The sequence below is a fragment of the Sardina pilchardus genome, chromosome 8, assembly GCF_963854185.1.
Source record: "Sardina pilchardus chromosome 8, fSarPil1.1, whole genome shotgun sequence".
Classification (NCBI taxonomy): Eukaryota; Metazoa; Chordata; class Actinopteri; order Clupeiformes; family Clupeidae; genus Sardina; species Sardina pilchardus.
The window spans coordinates 19,885,982-19,903,094 of record NC_085001.1 but is presented as its reverse complement, the minus strand read 5'-3'; the positions used below and the strand labels follow the sequence as shown (position 1 = coordinate 19,903,094).

Here is a 17,113-nt window from a genome sequence, read left to right as displayed (position 1 = left end):
GTTATGCTAAAAATGCTAACTATGGTAACAATGCTAACTATGCTAACCATGCTAACTAGCTAACTTGCTAGTGAGGACTTTTATTTTGAAACATTTGTTGCTAGGGTATCCATGGTGGCCACTATCAGGAAACAAGTTACTGCAGTATAATCATGTTGGTTGCTATGGAAACGGTCATAAACACTTAATTTTAATGGTTGCTATGTTGGTTGCTAGGTACATGGAGGTTTCATGTAGTTGACTGGAGGCATAGTGGATGATAACTGACAGTTGGAATGGTTGAACAGTTCAATAGTTGAGTAGTTTCAATGGTTAAATGATTTAATAGTGTATTATTGCAGTGAGGACCTTTATTTTGAAACAGTTGTGGACAGAGGAAGTAGCGAAACAGGATCTGTAGTCTTAATGAGATTGTATGCTTAAAGCCTGAGACAGAAGGTGCCTCTCATAGCGTTTACGCGTCCTCTCTCGCTCATCACTGATCTACATAAAGAATGATGGAGCGGCAACAATGGGATAGTCTAGCCCTTCTTCTATCTTTCTTTATGTAGATCATTGAGGATCGAGGAGCGAGGGAGGACATATAAACGCTGCTTGAGAGGGACCCACAGTAAATACTTTAAAAGTTGTATGTAGATAGTCTAATTAATGTTGATAGATAGAATGTTTAATGGATGTTGATAGGCAGATTGTTTAATAGATATTGATTGACAGTTTAATGGGTGGATGAGTGAATGGTCTGAAGAAGATGAATGGATAGAAGGTTGGATGGAATGTGCCTTATATTCTTGTTAAGAGAGACACTGATACAGCTCTCTGAGAGTAGTTGACACAGGTGTGATCAATTTAACTGGCTAGTCTTAAGAGAGCCAGAGTACTCTTAAAGCCTGAGACAGAGTAAATCATTTAAAAGTTGAATGTAGATACTAGATAGTCTAATTAATGTTGATAGACAGAGAGTTTAATGGATGTTGATAGGCAGATTGTTTAATAGATGTTGATAGACAGTTTAATGGGTGGATGAGTGAATGGTCTGAAGAAGATGAATGGATAGAAAGTTGGATGGAATGTGCCTTATATTCTTGTAGACTGGAGAGACACAGCTCTCTACTGAGAGTAGTGGATACAGATACAGGTGTAATCAATTTAACTGGCTAGTCTTAAGAGAGCCAGTGTATGTAGCCTGAGAGAGAGAGAGAGAGCTGCTGCACCTGGACTGGCCACCTGGCGTAACATTCTAATTGCTGCCGTGATGTCATAATGAGCAATGTTAAGTCTATGGGGGAAATTGTAATAGTTTTTAACTAATAGTTTAAAAAGTATAAAAGTTACAAAGTTGAAAAATACAAAGCACACATCGCGTAAGTAAGACCTACGCGACATAGTTTGAATGGAGTTTCTACGTTAAGCGGTTGAAGCTGAATTGCGTGCGTTAGAAGAAGAACTAGAAATGCAATTCCAAGGAATTACCAGTGCATGAAAATGCAGATATAGATAGATAATGTAGATATGGTTACTAAGGTGTAGCTAGGGTAAACATGGTGGTTGCATAGTTTACAGAGAGTTGATAGTGTGAAGATAGACTGTTTAAAGATGAAACATTCCGGTTCTAACTTAACTAATGATTTCTATTAATGTTAAAATGTTGATTAGCTAACTTAGCTAATGATTTCTAGCAGTTACGTTAAAAATGCTAATTATGCTAGCAATGCTAACTTTACTTACAATGCTAACCAGGTTGATTAGCTAACTTAACCGATGATTTCTAGCAGTAATGCTAAAAATGCTAACTATGCTAACAATGCTAAATTTGCTAACAATGCTAACCAGGTTGATTAGCTAACTTAGTTGATAATTTTTTGCAGTTATGCTAAAAATGCTAACTATGCTAACAATGTTAACTATGCTAACCATGCTAACTAGCTAACTTGCTAGTGAGGACTTTTATTTTGAAACATTTGCTGCTAGGGTATCCATGGTGGCCACTATCAGGAAACAAGAAGTTACTGCAGTATAATCATGTTGGTTGCTATGGAAGCGATCATAAACACTTAATTTTAATGGTTGCTATGTTGGTTGCTAGGTACATGGAGGTTTCATGTAGTTGACTGGAGGCATAGTGGATGATAACTGACAGTTGGAATGGTTGAACAGTTCAATAGTTGAGTAGTTTCAATGGTTAAATGATTTAATAGTGTATTATTGCAGTGAGGACCTTTATTTTGAAACAGTTGTGGACAGAGGAAGTAGTGAAACAGGATCTGTAGTCTTAATGAGATTGTATGCTTAAAGCCTGAGACAGAAGGTGCCTCTCATATAGCGTTTACGCGATCCTCTCTCGCTCCTCACTGATCTACATAAAGAATGATGGAGCGGCAACAATGGGATAGTCTAGCCCCTCTTCTATCTTTCTTTATGTAGATCATTGAGGATCGAGGAGCGAGGGAGGACATATAAACGCTGCTTGAGAGGGACCCACAGTAAATACTTTAAAAGTTGTTTGTAGATAGTCTAATTAATGTTGATAGACAGAATGTTTAATGGATGTTGATAGGCAGATTGTTTAATAGATATTGATTGACAGTTTAATGGGTGGATGAGTGAATGGTCTGAAGAAGATGAATGGATAGAAGGTTGGATGGAATGTGCCTTATATTCTTGTTAAGAGAGACACTGATACAGCTCTCTGAGAGTAGTTGACACAGGTGTAATCAATTTAACTGGCTAGTCTTAAGAGAGCCAGAGTGTACTCTTAAAGCCTGAGACAGAGTAAATAATTTAAAAGTTGAATGTAGATAGTCTAATTAATGTTGATAGACAGAGAGTTTAATGGATGTTGATAGACAGATTGTTTAATAGATGTTGATAGACAGTTTAATGGGTGGATGAGTGAATGGTCTGAAGAAGATGAATGGATAGAATGTTGGATGGAATGTGCCTTATATTCTTGTAGAATGGAGAGACACAGCTCTCTACTGAGAGTAGTGGATACAGATACAGGTGTAATCAATTTAACTGGCTAGAGAGCCAGCCTGAGACAGAGTAGATTGTTTAAAAGTTGAATGTAGAGCGTCTAATTGATGTTGATAGGCAGACTGTTTAGAATGGGTGGATGAGTGAATGGTTTGAAGAAGATGAATGGATATAAAGTTGGATGGAATTAGGAGGACTTATTTTGATACTGTTGTGCGCAGAGGATACAGTGGAACATAATATGTAGTCTTCAGAGAGATTGTCTGCCTGAGAGAAACTGACAGTTGGTGCCCAGGTGGCTGACCAGCTGGGGTAACATTCTAATTGCTGCCGTGATGTCATAATGAGCCATGTTAAGTCTATGGGGAAATGTTTAATAGTTTTTAATTTATAGTTTAAAAAGTATAAAAGTTACAAAGTTGAAAAATACATTGCACAGGTCTCCTTAGTAAGACCTACGTAGCAAAGTTTGAATCAAGTTTCTACGTTAAACGGTTCAAGATGAATTGCGAGCGTTAGAAGAAGTAGTGGAATAATAAGAAGCCTAGGAAGAACAGTACAGTGCATTTTCATGCACTGTAATAATAAGAAGACTTTGGAAGAACAGTACAGTGCATTTTCATGCACTGTAATAAGAAGACTTGGAATAACAGTACAGTGCATTTTCATGCACTGTAATAATAAGAAGTTGAAGTAGAAGACTAGGAAGAACAGTACAGTGCATTTTCATGCACTGTAATAAGTCCTCCTAATTCCATCCAACTTTATATCCATTCATCTTCTTCAAACCATTCACTCATCCACCCATTCTAAACAGTCTGCCTATCAACATCAATTAGATGCTCTACATTCAACTTTTAAACAATCTACTCTGTCTCAGGCTGGCTCTCTTAAGACTAGCCAGTTAAATTGATTACACCTGTATCTGTATCCACTACTCTCAGTAGAGAGCTGTGTCTCTCCATTCTACAAGAATATAAGGCACATTCCATCCAACATTCTATCCATTCATCTTCTTCAGACCATTCACTCATCCACCCATTAAACTGTCTATCAACATCTATTAAACAATCTGTCTATCAACATCCATTAAACTCTCAACATTAATTAGACTATCTACATTCAACTTTTAAATTATTTACTCTGTCTCAGACTAGCCAGTTAAATTGATTACACCTGTATCAACTACTCTCAGAGAGCTGTATCAGTGTCTCTCTTAACAAGAATATAAGGCACATTCCATCCAACCTTCTATCCATTCATCTTCTTCAGACCATTCACTCATCCACCCATTAAACTGTCAATCAATATCTATTAAACAATCTGCCTATCAACATCCATTAAACATTCTGTCTATCAACATTAATTAGACTATCTACATACAACTTTTAAAGTATTTACTGTGGGTCCCTCTCAAGCAGCGTTTATATGTCCTCCCTCGCTCCTCGATCCTCAATGATCTACATAAAGAAAGATAGAAGAAGGGCTAGACTATCCCATTGTTGCCGCTCCATCATTCTTTATGTAGATCAGTGAGGAGCGAGAGAGGACGCGTAAACGCTATATGAGAGGCACCTTCTGTCTCAGGCTTTAAGCATACAATCTCATTAAGACTACAGATCCTGTTTCACTACTTCCTCTGTCCACAACTGTTTCAAAATAAAGGTCCTCACTGCAATAATACATTATTAAATCATTTAACCACTGAAACTACTCAACTATTGAACTGTTCAACCATTCCAACTGTCAGTTATCATCCACTATGCCTCCAGTCAACTACATGAAACCTCCATGTACCTAGCAACCAACATAGCAACCATTAAAATTAAGTGTTTATGACCGTTTCCATAGCAACCAACATGATTATACTGCAGTAACTTGTTGATTCCTGATAGTGGCCACCATGGATACCCTAGCAACAAATGTTTCAAAATAAAAGTCCTCACTAGCAAGTTAGCTAGTTAGCATGGTTAGCATAGTTAGCATTGTTAGCATAGTTAGCATTTTTAGCATAACTGCAAAAAATCATCAACTAAGTTAGCTAATCAACCTGGTTAGCATTGTTACCAAATTGAGCATAGTTAGCATTTTTAGCATTACTGCTAGAAATCATCGGTTAAGTTAGCTAATCAACCTGGTTAGCATTGTTAGTAAAGTTAGCATTGCTAGCATAATAAGCATTTTTAGCGTAACTGCTAGAAATCATTAGCTAAGTTAGCTAATCAACATTTTAACATGAATAGAAATCATTAGTTAAGTTAGAACTGGAATGTTTCATCTTTAAACTGTCTACCTTCACACTATCAACTCTCTGTAAACTATGCAACCACCATGTTTACCCTAGCTACACCTTAGTAACCATATCTACATTATCTATCTATTTTTGCATTTTCATGCACTGGTAATTCCTTGGAATTGCATTTCTAGTTATTTTTCTTCTTCTAACGCTCTTAATGCAGCTTCAACCGTTCAACCTAGAAACTTCATTCAAACTTTATTACGTAGGTCTTACTTAGGACATGGGTGCTTTGTATTTTTCAACTTTGTAACTTTTATACTTTTTGAACTATTAAATAAAAACTATTAACAATTTCCCCATAGACTTAACATTGCTCATTATGACATCACGGCAGCAATTAGAATGTTACGCCAGGTGGCCAGTCCAGGTGCAGCAGCTCTCTCTCAGGCTTTACACTGGCTCTCTTGAGACTACATTTTCTGTTCCCCTGTATCAACATAAGTCTTCCTAATTCCATCCAACTTTCTATCCATTCATCTTCTTCAAACCATTCACTCATCCACCCATTCTAAACAGTCTGCCCATCAACATCAATTAGACAATCTACATTCAACTTTTAAACAATCTACTCTGTCTCAGGCTGGCTCTCTTCAGACTAGCCAGTTAAATTGATTACACCTGTATATGTATCCACTACTCTCAGTAGAGAGCTGTGTCTCCATTCTACAAGAATATAAGGCACATTCCATCCAACTTTCTATCCATTCATCTTCTTCAGACCATTCACTCATCCACCCATTAAACTGTCTATCAACATCCATTAAACTCTCTGTCTATCAACATTAATTAGACTATCTACATTCAACTTTTAAATTATTTACTCTGTCTCAGGCTTTAAGGATACACTCTGGCTCTCTTAAGACTAGCCAGTTAAATTGATTACACCTGTATCAACTGTCAGTTTCTCTGGCTTTAAGCATACAATCTCTCTGAAGACTACATATCCTGTTAACTGTTTCCTCTGTCCACAACTGTTTCAAAATAAAAGTCCTCACTGCAATAATACACTATTAAATCATTTAACCATTGAAACTACTCAAGTATTTAACTGTTCAACCATTCCAACTGTCAGTTATCATCAACTATGCCTCCAGTCAACTACATGAAACTTCCATGTACCTAGCAACCAACATAGCAACCATTAAAATTAAGCGTTTATGACCGTTTCCATAGCAACCAACATTATACTGCAGTAACTTCTTGTTTCCTGATAGTGGCCACCATGGATACCCTAGCAACAAATGTTTCAAAATAAAAGTCCTCACCAGCAAGTTATCTAGTTAGCATGGTTAGCATTGTTAGCATAGCTAGCATTTTTAGCATAACTGCAAAAAAGCATCAACTAAGTTAGCTAATCAACTTGGTTAGCATTGTTAGCAAATCTAGCATTGTTAGCATAGTTAGCATTTTTAGCATTACTGCTAGAAATCATCGGTTAAGTTAGCTAATCAACCTGGTTAGCATTGTTAGTAAAGTTAGCATTGCTAGCATAATTAACATTTTTAGCACAACTGCTAGAAATCATTAGCTAAGTTAGCTAATCAACATTTTAACTAATCATTAGTTAAGTTAGAACTGGAATGTTTCAGCTTTAAACTGTCTACCTGCACACTATCAACTCTCTGTAAACTACGCAACCACCATGTTTACCCTAGCTACACCTTAGTAACCATATCTACATTATCTATCTTTTTTTGCATTTTCATGCACTGGTAATTTTTTGGAATTACATTTCTAGTTCCTCTTCTTCTTCTAACGCTCGCAATTCAGCTTCAACCGTTTAACGTAGAAACTTCATTCAAACGTTGTTGCGTAGGTCTTGCTCATGCCATGTGTGCTTTGTATTTTTCAACTTTGTAACTTTTATACTTTTTAAACTATGAATTAAAAAACGATTTCCCCATAGATTTAACATTGAGCTATTTCCCCATAGACTTAACATTGCTCATTGTGACATCACGGCAGCAATTAGAATCTTAGGCCAGGTGGCCGGCCACCTGGGCACCAACTGTCAGTTTCTCTGGCTTTAACCATACAATCTCTCTGAAGACTACATATTCTGTTCCCCTGTATCCTCTGCGCACAACAGTATCAAAATAAGTTCTCCTAATTCCATCCAACTTTATATCCATTCATCTTCTTCAAACCATTCACTCATCCACCCATTCTAAACAGTCTGCCTATCAACATCAATAAGACGCTCTACATTCAACTTTTAAACAATCTACTCTGTCTCAGGCTGGCTCTCTTAAGACTAGCCAGTTAAATTGATTACACCTGTATCTGTATCCACTACTCTCAGTAGAGAGCTGTGTCTCTCCATTCTACAAGAATATAAGGCACATTCCATCCAACATTCTATCCATTCATCTTCTTCAGACCATTCACTCATCCACCCATTAAACTGTCTATCAACATCTATTAAACAATCTGTCTATCAACATCCATTAAACTCTCTGTCTATCAACATTAATTAGACTATCTACATTCAACTTTTAAATTATTTACTCTGTCTCAGACTAGCCAGTTAAATTGATGATACCTGTATCAACTACTCTCAGAGAGCTGTATCAGTGTCTCTCTTAACAAGAATATAAGGCACATTCCATCCAACCTTCTATCCATTCATCTTCTTCAGACCATTCACTCATCCACCCATTAAACTGTCAATCAATATCTATTAAACAATCTGCCTATCAACATCCATTAAACATTCTGTCTATCAACATTAATTAGACTATCTACATACAACTTTTAAAGTATTTACTGTGGGTCCCTCTCAAGCAGCGTTTATATGTCCTCCCTCGCTCCTCGATCCTCAATGATCTACATAAAGAAAGATAGAAGAAGGGCTAGACTATCCCATTGTTGCCGCTCCATCATTCTTTATGTAGATCAGTGAGGAGCGAGAGAGGACGCGTAAACGCTATATGAGAGGCACCTTCTGTCTCAGGCTATAAGCATACAATCTCATTAAGACTACAGATCCTGTTTCACTACTTCCTCTGTCCACAACTGTTTCAAAATAAAGGTCCTCACTGCAATAATACATTATTAAATCATTTAACCACTGAAACTACTCAACTATTGAACTGTTCAACCATTCCAACTGTCAGTTATCATCCACTATGCCTCCAGTCAACTACATGAAACCTCCATGTACCTAGCAACCAACATAGCAACCATTAAAATTAAGTGTTTATGACCGTTTCCATAGCAACCAACATGATTATACTGCAGTAACTTCTTGTTTCCTGATAGTGGCCACCATGGATACCCTAGCAACAAATGTTTCAAAATAAAAGTCCTCACTAGCAAGTTAGCATGGTTAGCATAGTTAGCATTGTTAGCATAGTTAGCATTTTTAGCATAACTGCAAAAAATCATCAACTAAGTTAGCTAATCAACCTGGTTAGCATTGTTAGCGAATTTAGCATAGTTAGCATTTTTAGCATTACTGCTAGAAATCATCGGTTAAGTTAGCTAATCAACCTGGTTAGCATTGTTAATAAAGTTAGCATTGCTAGCATAATAAGCATTTTTAGCGTAACAGCTAGAAATCATTAGCTAAGTTAGCTAATCAACATTTTAACATGAATAGAAATCATTAGTTAAGTTAAAACTGGAATGTTTCATCTTTAAACTGTCTACCTTCACACTATCAACTCTCTGTAAACTATGCAACCACCATGTTTACCCTAGCTACACCTTAGTAACCATATCTACATTATCTATCTATTTTTGCATTTTCATGCACTGGTAATTCCTTGGAATTGCATTTCTAGTTTCCCTTGTGATTGCGCTTAATTACTCCCCTTGTTTTCTGTATCTGTTGTTCTGTCCTTTCTCTCTTTCTCTCTCTCTCTCTCTCTCACTTTCTCTCTCTCTCTCTCTCTCTCTCTCTCCCTGTGGTCTCTTATAGTTACTATGTGTTGCTGGCTGTGCTGATCTACCTGCTGCCCCTGCTGGTGATGGGCTGTGCCTACCTGGAGGTGGGGCTCACTCTGTGGGCCAGCGAGATCCCCGGGGACTCGTCTGATCGCTACAAGGAGCAGCTTACTGCCAAGCGCAAGGTACCAATGTCTGGACCCATTGATTGGGCGGCGGCCCCAATCCTCTAAGCGATCTGTGGTCGAGCATGATTGTGTAAAGAGGTAGACAGCAAAGCAAAGGTTCCAAAGTCATATGTGGTTGAACTTGATTGCATAGACAGGACAGGAGACAGGAGAGAGCCCAAAAGGCTGTGCATTGGCACAGACCTAGCTTAAAAAGGCAGACAGAACAAGAGGAGACAGGAGACAATGTTTTACTTTTATTTTTGTATTCATCCTTTATTATACCAGGAGTGTCCCATTGAGATCTTACATCTCTTCTACAAGGGATCCCTGGTCTCACAAAAGCAAGAAGTGTCAGTGCCAACTCTACATTTACTCTGTAAAATGATAATGTGAATAGGGACAAGTGGTTGACAATGCTCATTAACGGAAAGACAAAAAACCTGCTAGCTGGAGTTAGCTGAGAGCTCATTTACATCCACTGTCCCTATTGACCCATCCCACGTGACGTCAGAGCAAAAGTAAGTGCCATTTTGGACATGAACTACCAGTAGTCTACCACGGCTAACACGCGGAAACAATTAAAAGGATAATCGAAAGGAATAGAACAACAGCGTCCTTTGGTAGCCTCAAAGTAACAATAAAGTTATCAACACATATCTTTGACATGTAATTTGCGAAACTCAACATCAGGCCCATTCTAGTGCTGCATGGACTTGCTGATGGCCTTGGCTCATATTCAGTGAGGTGACGTTTTATGCAAGCATTGAGGCTTTAATCGTCTGCTTCGTGAGCGCAAGTTTGTCTTTATATTTTTTAATATGTGATAGAGATTTCTGGCATGCGTGTTTGCGTTTGCAAGATCAATCGCATGTCCGCGGGCAAAGCTTTCGAGAGCGAACACAATTTGACTAAATTCAGCTCTCCTCTGAACTGAATAGTAGACTAGGATTTCTCACATGCATAAGTGGAATCGAACATGGTCAACTTGTTAATGCTATGTTAATACCAGTGACGAGGCGTAAGGGACATTTCCGAGGAAGCCAAGTGACGAATACGTATTTAGTTGTTTGTTGTTCACTTATCGAAGTGTAAAGTCCCCTCCGCCTGCGGCGTCGGGTCCTTATTACCACTTCGAACGTGCATTATTTTCCTATAAACGCACGGCGCGTCGTTGATTATCCCTACTCTAACCTACAGACCATGTAAAACACATAACAGACTGGACGAGGGTCATTGGTAACTGCAACACACACGCACTGTCTCTCTCTCTCCCTCCCTCACACATCTCCACACAAAGAAAGAATGCACAAAACAGTCCTGTATTTACAATAGTGATTGTCGGACAAGAGAGGGCCTTAGCTCCCGGGAGAAAATGCCACTGGTTGATACTAACTTGTTTCAGTGTGCGACATGCAGTTCGTTAAATGTGAATGTAAACAAACCTTAGCTGTAATAACATGGCGACCACCGGCTCCAGGGACGATCCCTCTGCTCACCCTGTAAATGCCCTACATCGCTGGACAGTGAAGGTGTTTTCTGCATTTTTATTTTACTCGTTTTTCATTTACGTTTTCTCGTCCATTGCATTCAAACTTCAGTCCACTACATGTCCAAAATGGCAGCCGCTCTTACTAAGGTCACGTGAGTGGGATGGGTCAATAGCCAGCTCTTACAAAAGGCAGCCTAGAATAGAATACTAGACTCAAGACTAATATACACCTCATTGCTCTACTCCAGTAATAACCTCTCTTTTGTTTTGTTATCTATCTGGCTTTCCTCTCCATTTATAGACCATTTATAATGGCACTTCCTAGAATAGAATACTAGACTCAAGACTAATATACACCTCATTGCTCTACTCCAGTAATAACCTCTCTTTTGTTTTGTTATCTATCTGGCTTTCCTCTCCATTTATAGACCATTTATAATGCCACTATACCTGCAGCACACAGTGTGCCAACTGGATCCGTGGTTTGCTGCAATTTAACCTTGGCAAGGGTAATAACGGACAACACAATTTAGGCAGTTGTCCGGAAGAACACTTTTTAGCTGCTGAGTTTGTAACAAGGGCAGCAGACTTTGGCGCTTCTCTGCTGTTTAGCCAATACAGAACATTGCTCAGTTTCACAGTACAATCAGTGCCTTAATAGCAGCTTGTTCATTCACAGGGGGGCAATTTGAAATCACACCAATAAGCTCAGTTCCTTTTTCAGCGTGACTCATGGCTCCCTGAACTCCTTGACTCACTGTTTCGATCCAATACTAAACTCACATGTTCGAAAGCTGAAGACTTTGTCTATGCCTTTTACACCACAAGCCTTGAAGTCATCATCAGGAAGCCTTGTATTACATGGACACATTCTCAGAAACTTGAATAGAGACCTTAAAAACAAATGCAAAACGTATTTTTCATGTGTTCATCACAATAAACTTTCTTTCTCCTTTCTCAAGCCGTGGATACTACAAAGCATTCAATAAGTTGCGCATTAGCAGTCATAAGCAAGCAAATTACCCAGTCTGTCAAAGGGCAAAGGAGATAACAGAATAGAGCTGCATTAGCTCAGAAAGCTTGTGTTATAATCTACCGAATCTGTCAGAATGCATCTAGACTTCAAAGAGGTGGCTTTGCCTTGTAAATCCATGGACTCTGTCTTCTGCAAGCTCAGCAAGGCACCTGTAGCTGTGCTCGCACTGATGACTAAGTGTGAGTTCCTCATCCAGTCTCCTGGCTGTATGTTCTGGCCCCATACTATGCTGTGAGATCCTCACAGTTTCATCCGGGAGCTCCAGAACGCCACACTGATCTCAATTAATCTCATGGCTTTCCTAAAGGGAGACGTAAACATCTAGATAGTATTGATCAGGTGAAGGACAGAGAAATTCACTTGTCATTCCCATAAGCTATGCGGAAAAATTCTACCACGATTTGGTTCTCCCTGTGGACTCAACACATGCGATTTCACTCCTGAGTTGATCAACCTGACTATATCATAAGAGTGGTGGAAGACATACAGTATGTGGTCGGAACAAATTGCTGCGGTAGGGAAAAATATGTTGTAGGAAAGAATTGCTTTCAGGTATATCTCTCTGTCGACCTCATCTCTCCCTCCTTTTCCGTGTCTACCTCTCTCTGAAGGTGGTGAAGATGATGATTGTGGTGGTGTGCACCTTCGCCGTCTGCTGGCTGCCGTTCCACGTCTACTTCTTCCTGGGCCACTTCTTCCCCAGCCTGCTGCAGAGGACCTTCATCCAGCAGGTGTACCTGGCCATCATGTGGCTGGCCATGAGCTCCACCATGTACAACCCCATCATCTACTGCTGTCTCAACGACAGGTAACTCAGAAGCATGTGGAGCCCCTTCTCTCTCTCTCTCTCTCTCTCTCTCTCTCTCTCTCTCTCTCACGCAGGGAAGAGCCACATTGGTTTTCCTCTCACGGCATCGCATGACCAGGAAAGAGCCTCATGGTTTTCCTCAGGGTGCATTTCATCCTACTAAGAATTGATAGCACTGAATGTGACATTGTCATGTTAAATGTAAATTTATTTGTGAAATGGATGACAGCACATGCCCAAATAATTCCACCTGTTTGTTTGCACCAATATGTCTCTTTGCATTATTTTGCTGCTTGTCAGAGTGCAGCAAGAATGTATTCTAACAATTTTCGGGATAATTAAGTTAGAGAGTATTGTATCAATAAAGTTAGAATTATAGAAGACTATATTATAGTAAGTGAAAGTTATTGGAGACAGATAGGGGTTTCTCAAGGTTACAATCAATGCACCAACAATCCTGCGACATCTGTGTGCTGAGAACTTAATGCTCATTATGTGAGTCTGTGAGGTCGAACTAACCAGAAGAAAGCTGCTGGCTTAGTGAAGAGGATCCGTCTCCTGAACCAGCATGTGTGTGTGTGTGTGTGTGTTGTTAGATCCCCTTGCTGGCGCACGAATTGTGCTAATTAGCAAAGTCAAAGTGGTCGACGCAAAATCCCAGGGAGGATTTCCATATCTTTAACCCACACCATCCTCCTCCTCTCAGCCTTTACCCTGTTTGTCTTGCGCTGTAGGTTCCGCGCCGGCTTCAAGCAAGCGTTCCGCTGGTGCCCGTTTGTGCCCGAAGGCGCCTACGAGGGCCTGGAGATGAAGTCCACCCGCTATCTGCACACACAGACCAGCATGTACAAGACCAGCCGCATGGAGACCACCATGTCCACGGTGCTGCCGCAGGCCCCCGACAAGGACCCCAGGGCCGGGGCGTGCGTGTGTGCGGCGGGGGGAGTCGCGGCTGCGCGCCGGAGCTCGGCTGACCTGGCCTCCAACGGCTCCTCGTCACGGAGCATCTCCAAGACCGTGTCGGAGACCTCCAGCTTCTACTCCAGCAACAACCTGCCTGAGTAGCCTCCTCCTCCTCCTCCTCCTCCTCGCTCCTTTGCTTCCTCGCTTCTCCTCGCTCCTTCTCGCACACCCCCAGCTCTGCTCATCCACTGTCAGACTCACTGTTTGTGAGTGTGTATGTGTGTGTGTTTGTGAGTGAGTGAGTGAGTGAGTGAGTGAGTGAGTGAGTGAGTGAGTGAGTGAGTGAGTGTGTGTGTGTGTGTGTGTGTGTGTGTGTGTGTGGGTTTGTGCGTGTGTCTGTGTGTTTTTATGTGTGTGTGTGTGTGTGTGTGTGTGTGTGTGTGTGTGTGTGTGTGTGTGTGTGTGTTTTCATGTGTGTTTGTGTGCGTCGCCGCTGTGCATATCACCCGTGTGCCAGCATGTCCGCTGAACTCTGCTGAAACAGCATGCCCTGGTTTCTGGGCAGGATCGTTTCACCAAGGGCACTATCGCACAGTCACCTTCTTTGTGTAGATTTAAAGCTATTGGACGTTTTCATTTCCTGTGGCCATTGATGAATCACACACACACACACACACACACACACACACACACACACACACACACACACACACACACAGCAGTCTGGCTCATTGGTTTCATAATCCCTAGTTTACCCGCTGCACACCAGTTGGTGATGTGGTTTGTGCAATCCAACCTCCGTTGTCTGAATGTATATTTTACAGTATTGATTAGCTGCTAGGCTTCAAACTGTTAACTGCAGTTTGCCTGTTCATAGCAGCTTGTAAACTGAAGCTCACTCAAAGTGCTTTCCACTGAAGAAGAGTATGTCAAAACCACTGACCTCAAATGCAGCCATGGATTTGTGTACATTAGACTCAATTTGATCATGCCACAGGCAAGAATGCAGATGACTGGAGCTTCACAACTTTGTTATCGTTGTTATGTTTTCCATGTAGCGCAATAGACGGGAGCATACCTATGTTCCCCAGGTCCTATGTTCCCCGGGTCCTATGTTCCCCACTTTGTATGGGACCGGAGAACATAGTGCCCTTTTTTTCTTAAATTTTAGAAAGGGTCCTATGTTCCCCGCTTTTCCCAAAAAGGGTCCTATGTTTCCCGGGATGTATTGCAACCGGGGAACATAGGACCCTTCTGGGAAAAAACGGGGAACATAGGCCCCGGAGAACATAGGGATGACCCCCAATAGACACTATAAATGTGTAGCAGAGCATATCTGAGAAAAATGAGAAGACTGTACAGCACACTGGGTTATAAGAAAAAAAAAAGAAATGTGGAGAAAAAGAGTTCCGAGGCGCTGCCACCCTGTGTTACTGCTGGCCGGGCTTTACCAAACAAGACTGTGTTAGCATCACAGCTGAAGGTACTGCATTCAGCGGAACATGATATCTCGGGGAGTAGTTTTCACAGCTTGTTTTTCTTTTTGTGCCATCGCAAGCAACTACTTCACACAATCTAGCCGCGTGGCAAGACGCTAACACTGACGCTAACACATACACACAAACGCACATAGCCAGGGTAGAGGTAAAATTAGCTCAGCAGTCTTCTACAGGCCTCTTCCCAGATCTGCTGTAGAAGCACTGGTGAGTGTGAGTGTGTGTATGCGTGTGTGTGTGTGTGTGTTTCTACACGGAGGAGATGTGGAAGAAGGGGATTCTGAACAAACAACAAATGCATCAAACACATATCATGCTATATTCCCGTGAGGGCCAGAACTTGCCCTGAATAGTTAAGTAATTGCCTCTTCCTTCTACCATACACACCAACGTATTACATGTGGATCAACTGTGACATGCTGTTTCGTCAGCCTGGTGGTGTTTGTGTGTGGGAGAAGGTGTCAGATTAAGGATGGAGAGATACGCTTGATAAAGAATTCTCAAATAGAGTTCCCAGTGACAGTTTGGTATGTGGTGGTATAGGAGAATACAGAACAGCCATCGACGGACGCTATGGAGTATAGAGGGTTCAGAACATGCCCATTAGAATGACTGTTGTACTGTATGTACAGTATATGTGTCTTCACACTAAGTCTGTGTATGACTGTATATGTATTGGGGTGAGGGGACTCCATGGCTTGTGTACATAAAATGTGTATGTTTGTGCATATGTATGAACGAATGTTTCATGTGTGCAAATTTGTCCTGAAATGAGTGCAAATCCATGCATATCTGTATGCATCCAAACAGTGACTGAGGCCAGCCACACACTAGATGCATCCAAGGGCCCTGAATGATCTCACTCTCTCTTTTTTCTCTCTGTCTCACACACACACACACACACACACACACACACACACACACACACACACACACACAGACACACACACACACACACACACACACACACACAGGCACATCTGGACACCTCAGGCCTCCTGGTAGCGCTGAGCCTCCTGAGACCTAACATGGCTCACCCCGACACGCAGTCCTCCCTGCATTAGCGGATCGTCCGCGTGGCCCTTAACACTACAGCAGAACTAGGTTCACCGTGCTCGCTGTGGTTAATGTATGCAGCTGTTCCAGAGTGACTGCGGCCGTCTGGTCAATGCCCGACATGTGTGGCCCTACCTAGCGTTATCCGATGGTTGATGCAAATTGACATATTTTAACATGGCTCTGCTGTTGCATCCAGTTTTCAATTCTCCTGGAAAACAAATTTAAAAGCAGGAAATGAGGTGCAGTGGTAGAGCCATGGGCTCTGTGGGTTTGACACAAACAGACTGCATTGCATGCCAAATCAAATGGCTGCCTCAATGAGATGTGCCGGTGTAGTCACCCGTTAAAATTTAGAGATTCTCTAAAGTTCTTCTGTTCAAGATGTAATTTCATGGATAAAGTAGTTGTTCTATAGAATATGAGAAGGAGATAAGTAAGAGATGAAACAATCCTCAGATCAGCAAGATTTTGTTGTTTTATTGTGTTATTCAACGTGTTGTTGATAAATTGTTTTTTTATTATTATTATTATTATTATTATTGTTATAATTATTATTGTTAATTTATATAAGACAACGTTGTTCTCTTAATGTGGTTTTATTTAACTTGTACTGTTATTTAGAGTGGTTGTACTTGTACATGAAGAGTGGTATTAATGTTACATATAGAGAACAATGTATATAACATTTCTTGTCACTTAAAGAACACATGGTCATTTCTAATCTAGTGTGCAAGTTCAACACAAACCATTACCATTTAACAGTGCAAATCACTGTACAGTAGCTTTCCTGAACAATGTTGTTGAGCATTCCTCTATATGTTGCTGAATTGTTTTCCCAGTAAATCTCACATTATTGTCACTGTAGTGCAATTGTGCTTTTGTTGTTCTGTGCTCACCATGTGCATCACAAACAAATGTTCAGCCTATTATGATGGACAACAATTGACATACATCATCCATCTGTCAATAAAATAGATTTATTTAGTTTTGAA

General features: G+C 40.6%; 1 protein-coding gene across 1 annotated transcript in view; it reads left to right on the top strand.

Annotated features, from left to right (window-relative positions):
- The window catches only part of tacr1a (tachykinin receptor 1a), a 31,162-nt gene extending 17,434 nt beyond the window's left edge, over positions 1–13,728 (top strand). Inside the window, exons 3-5 of the mRNA XM_062544034.1 lie at positions 9,195–9,345; positions 12,467–12,663; positions 13,398–13,728. Of these exons, the coding sequence (XP_062400018.1) occupies positions 9,195–9,345; positions 12,467–12,663; positions 13,398–13,728 (679 nt within the window). The remainder of the gene's footprint in view (positions 1–9,194; positions 9,346–12,466; positions 12,664–13,397) is intronic.
- The last annotated feature ends 3,385 nt before the right edge of the window (positions 13,729–17,113 follow it).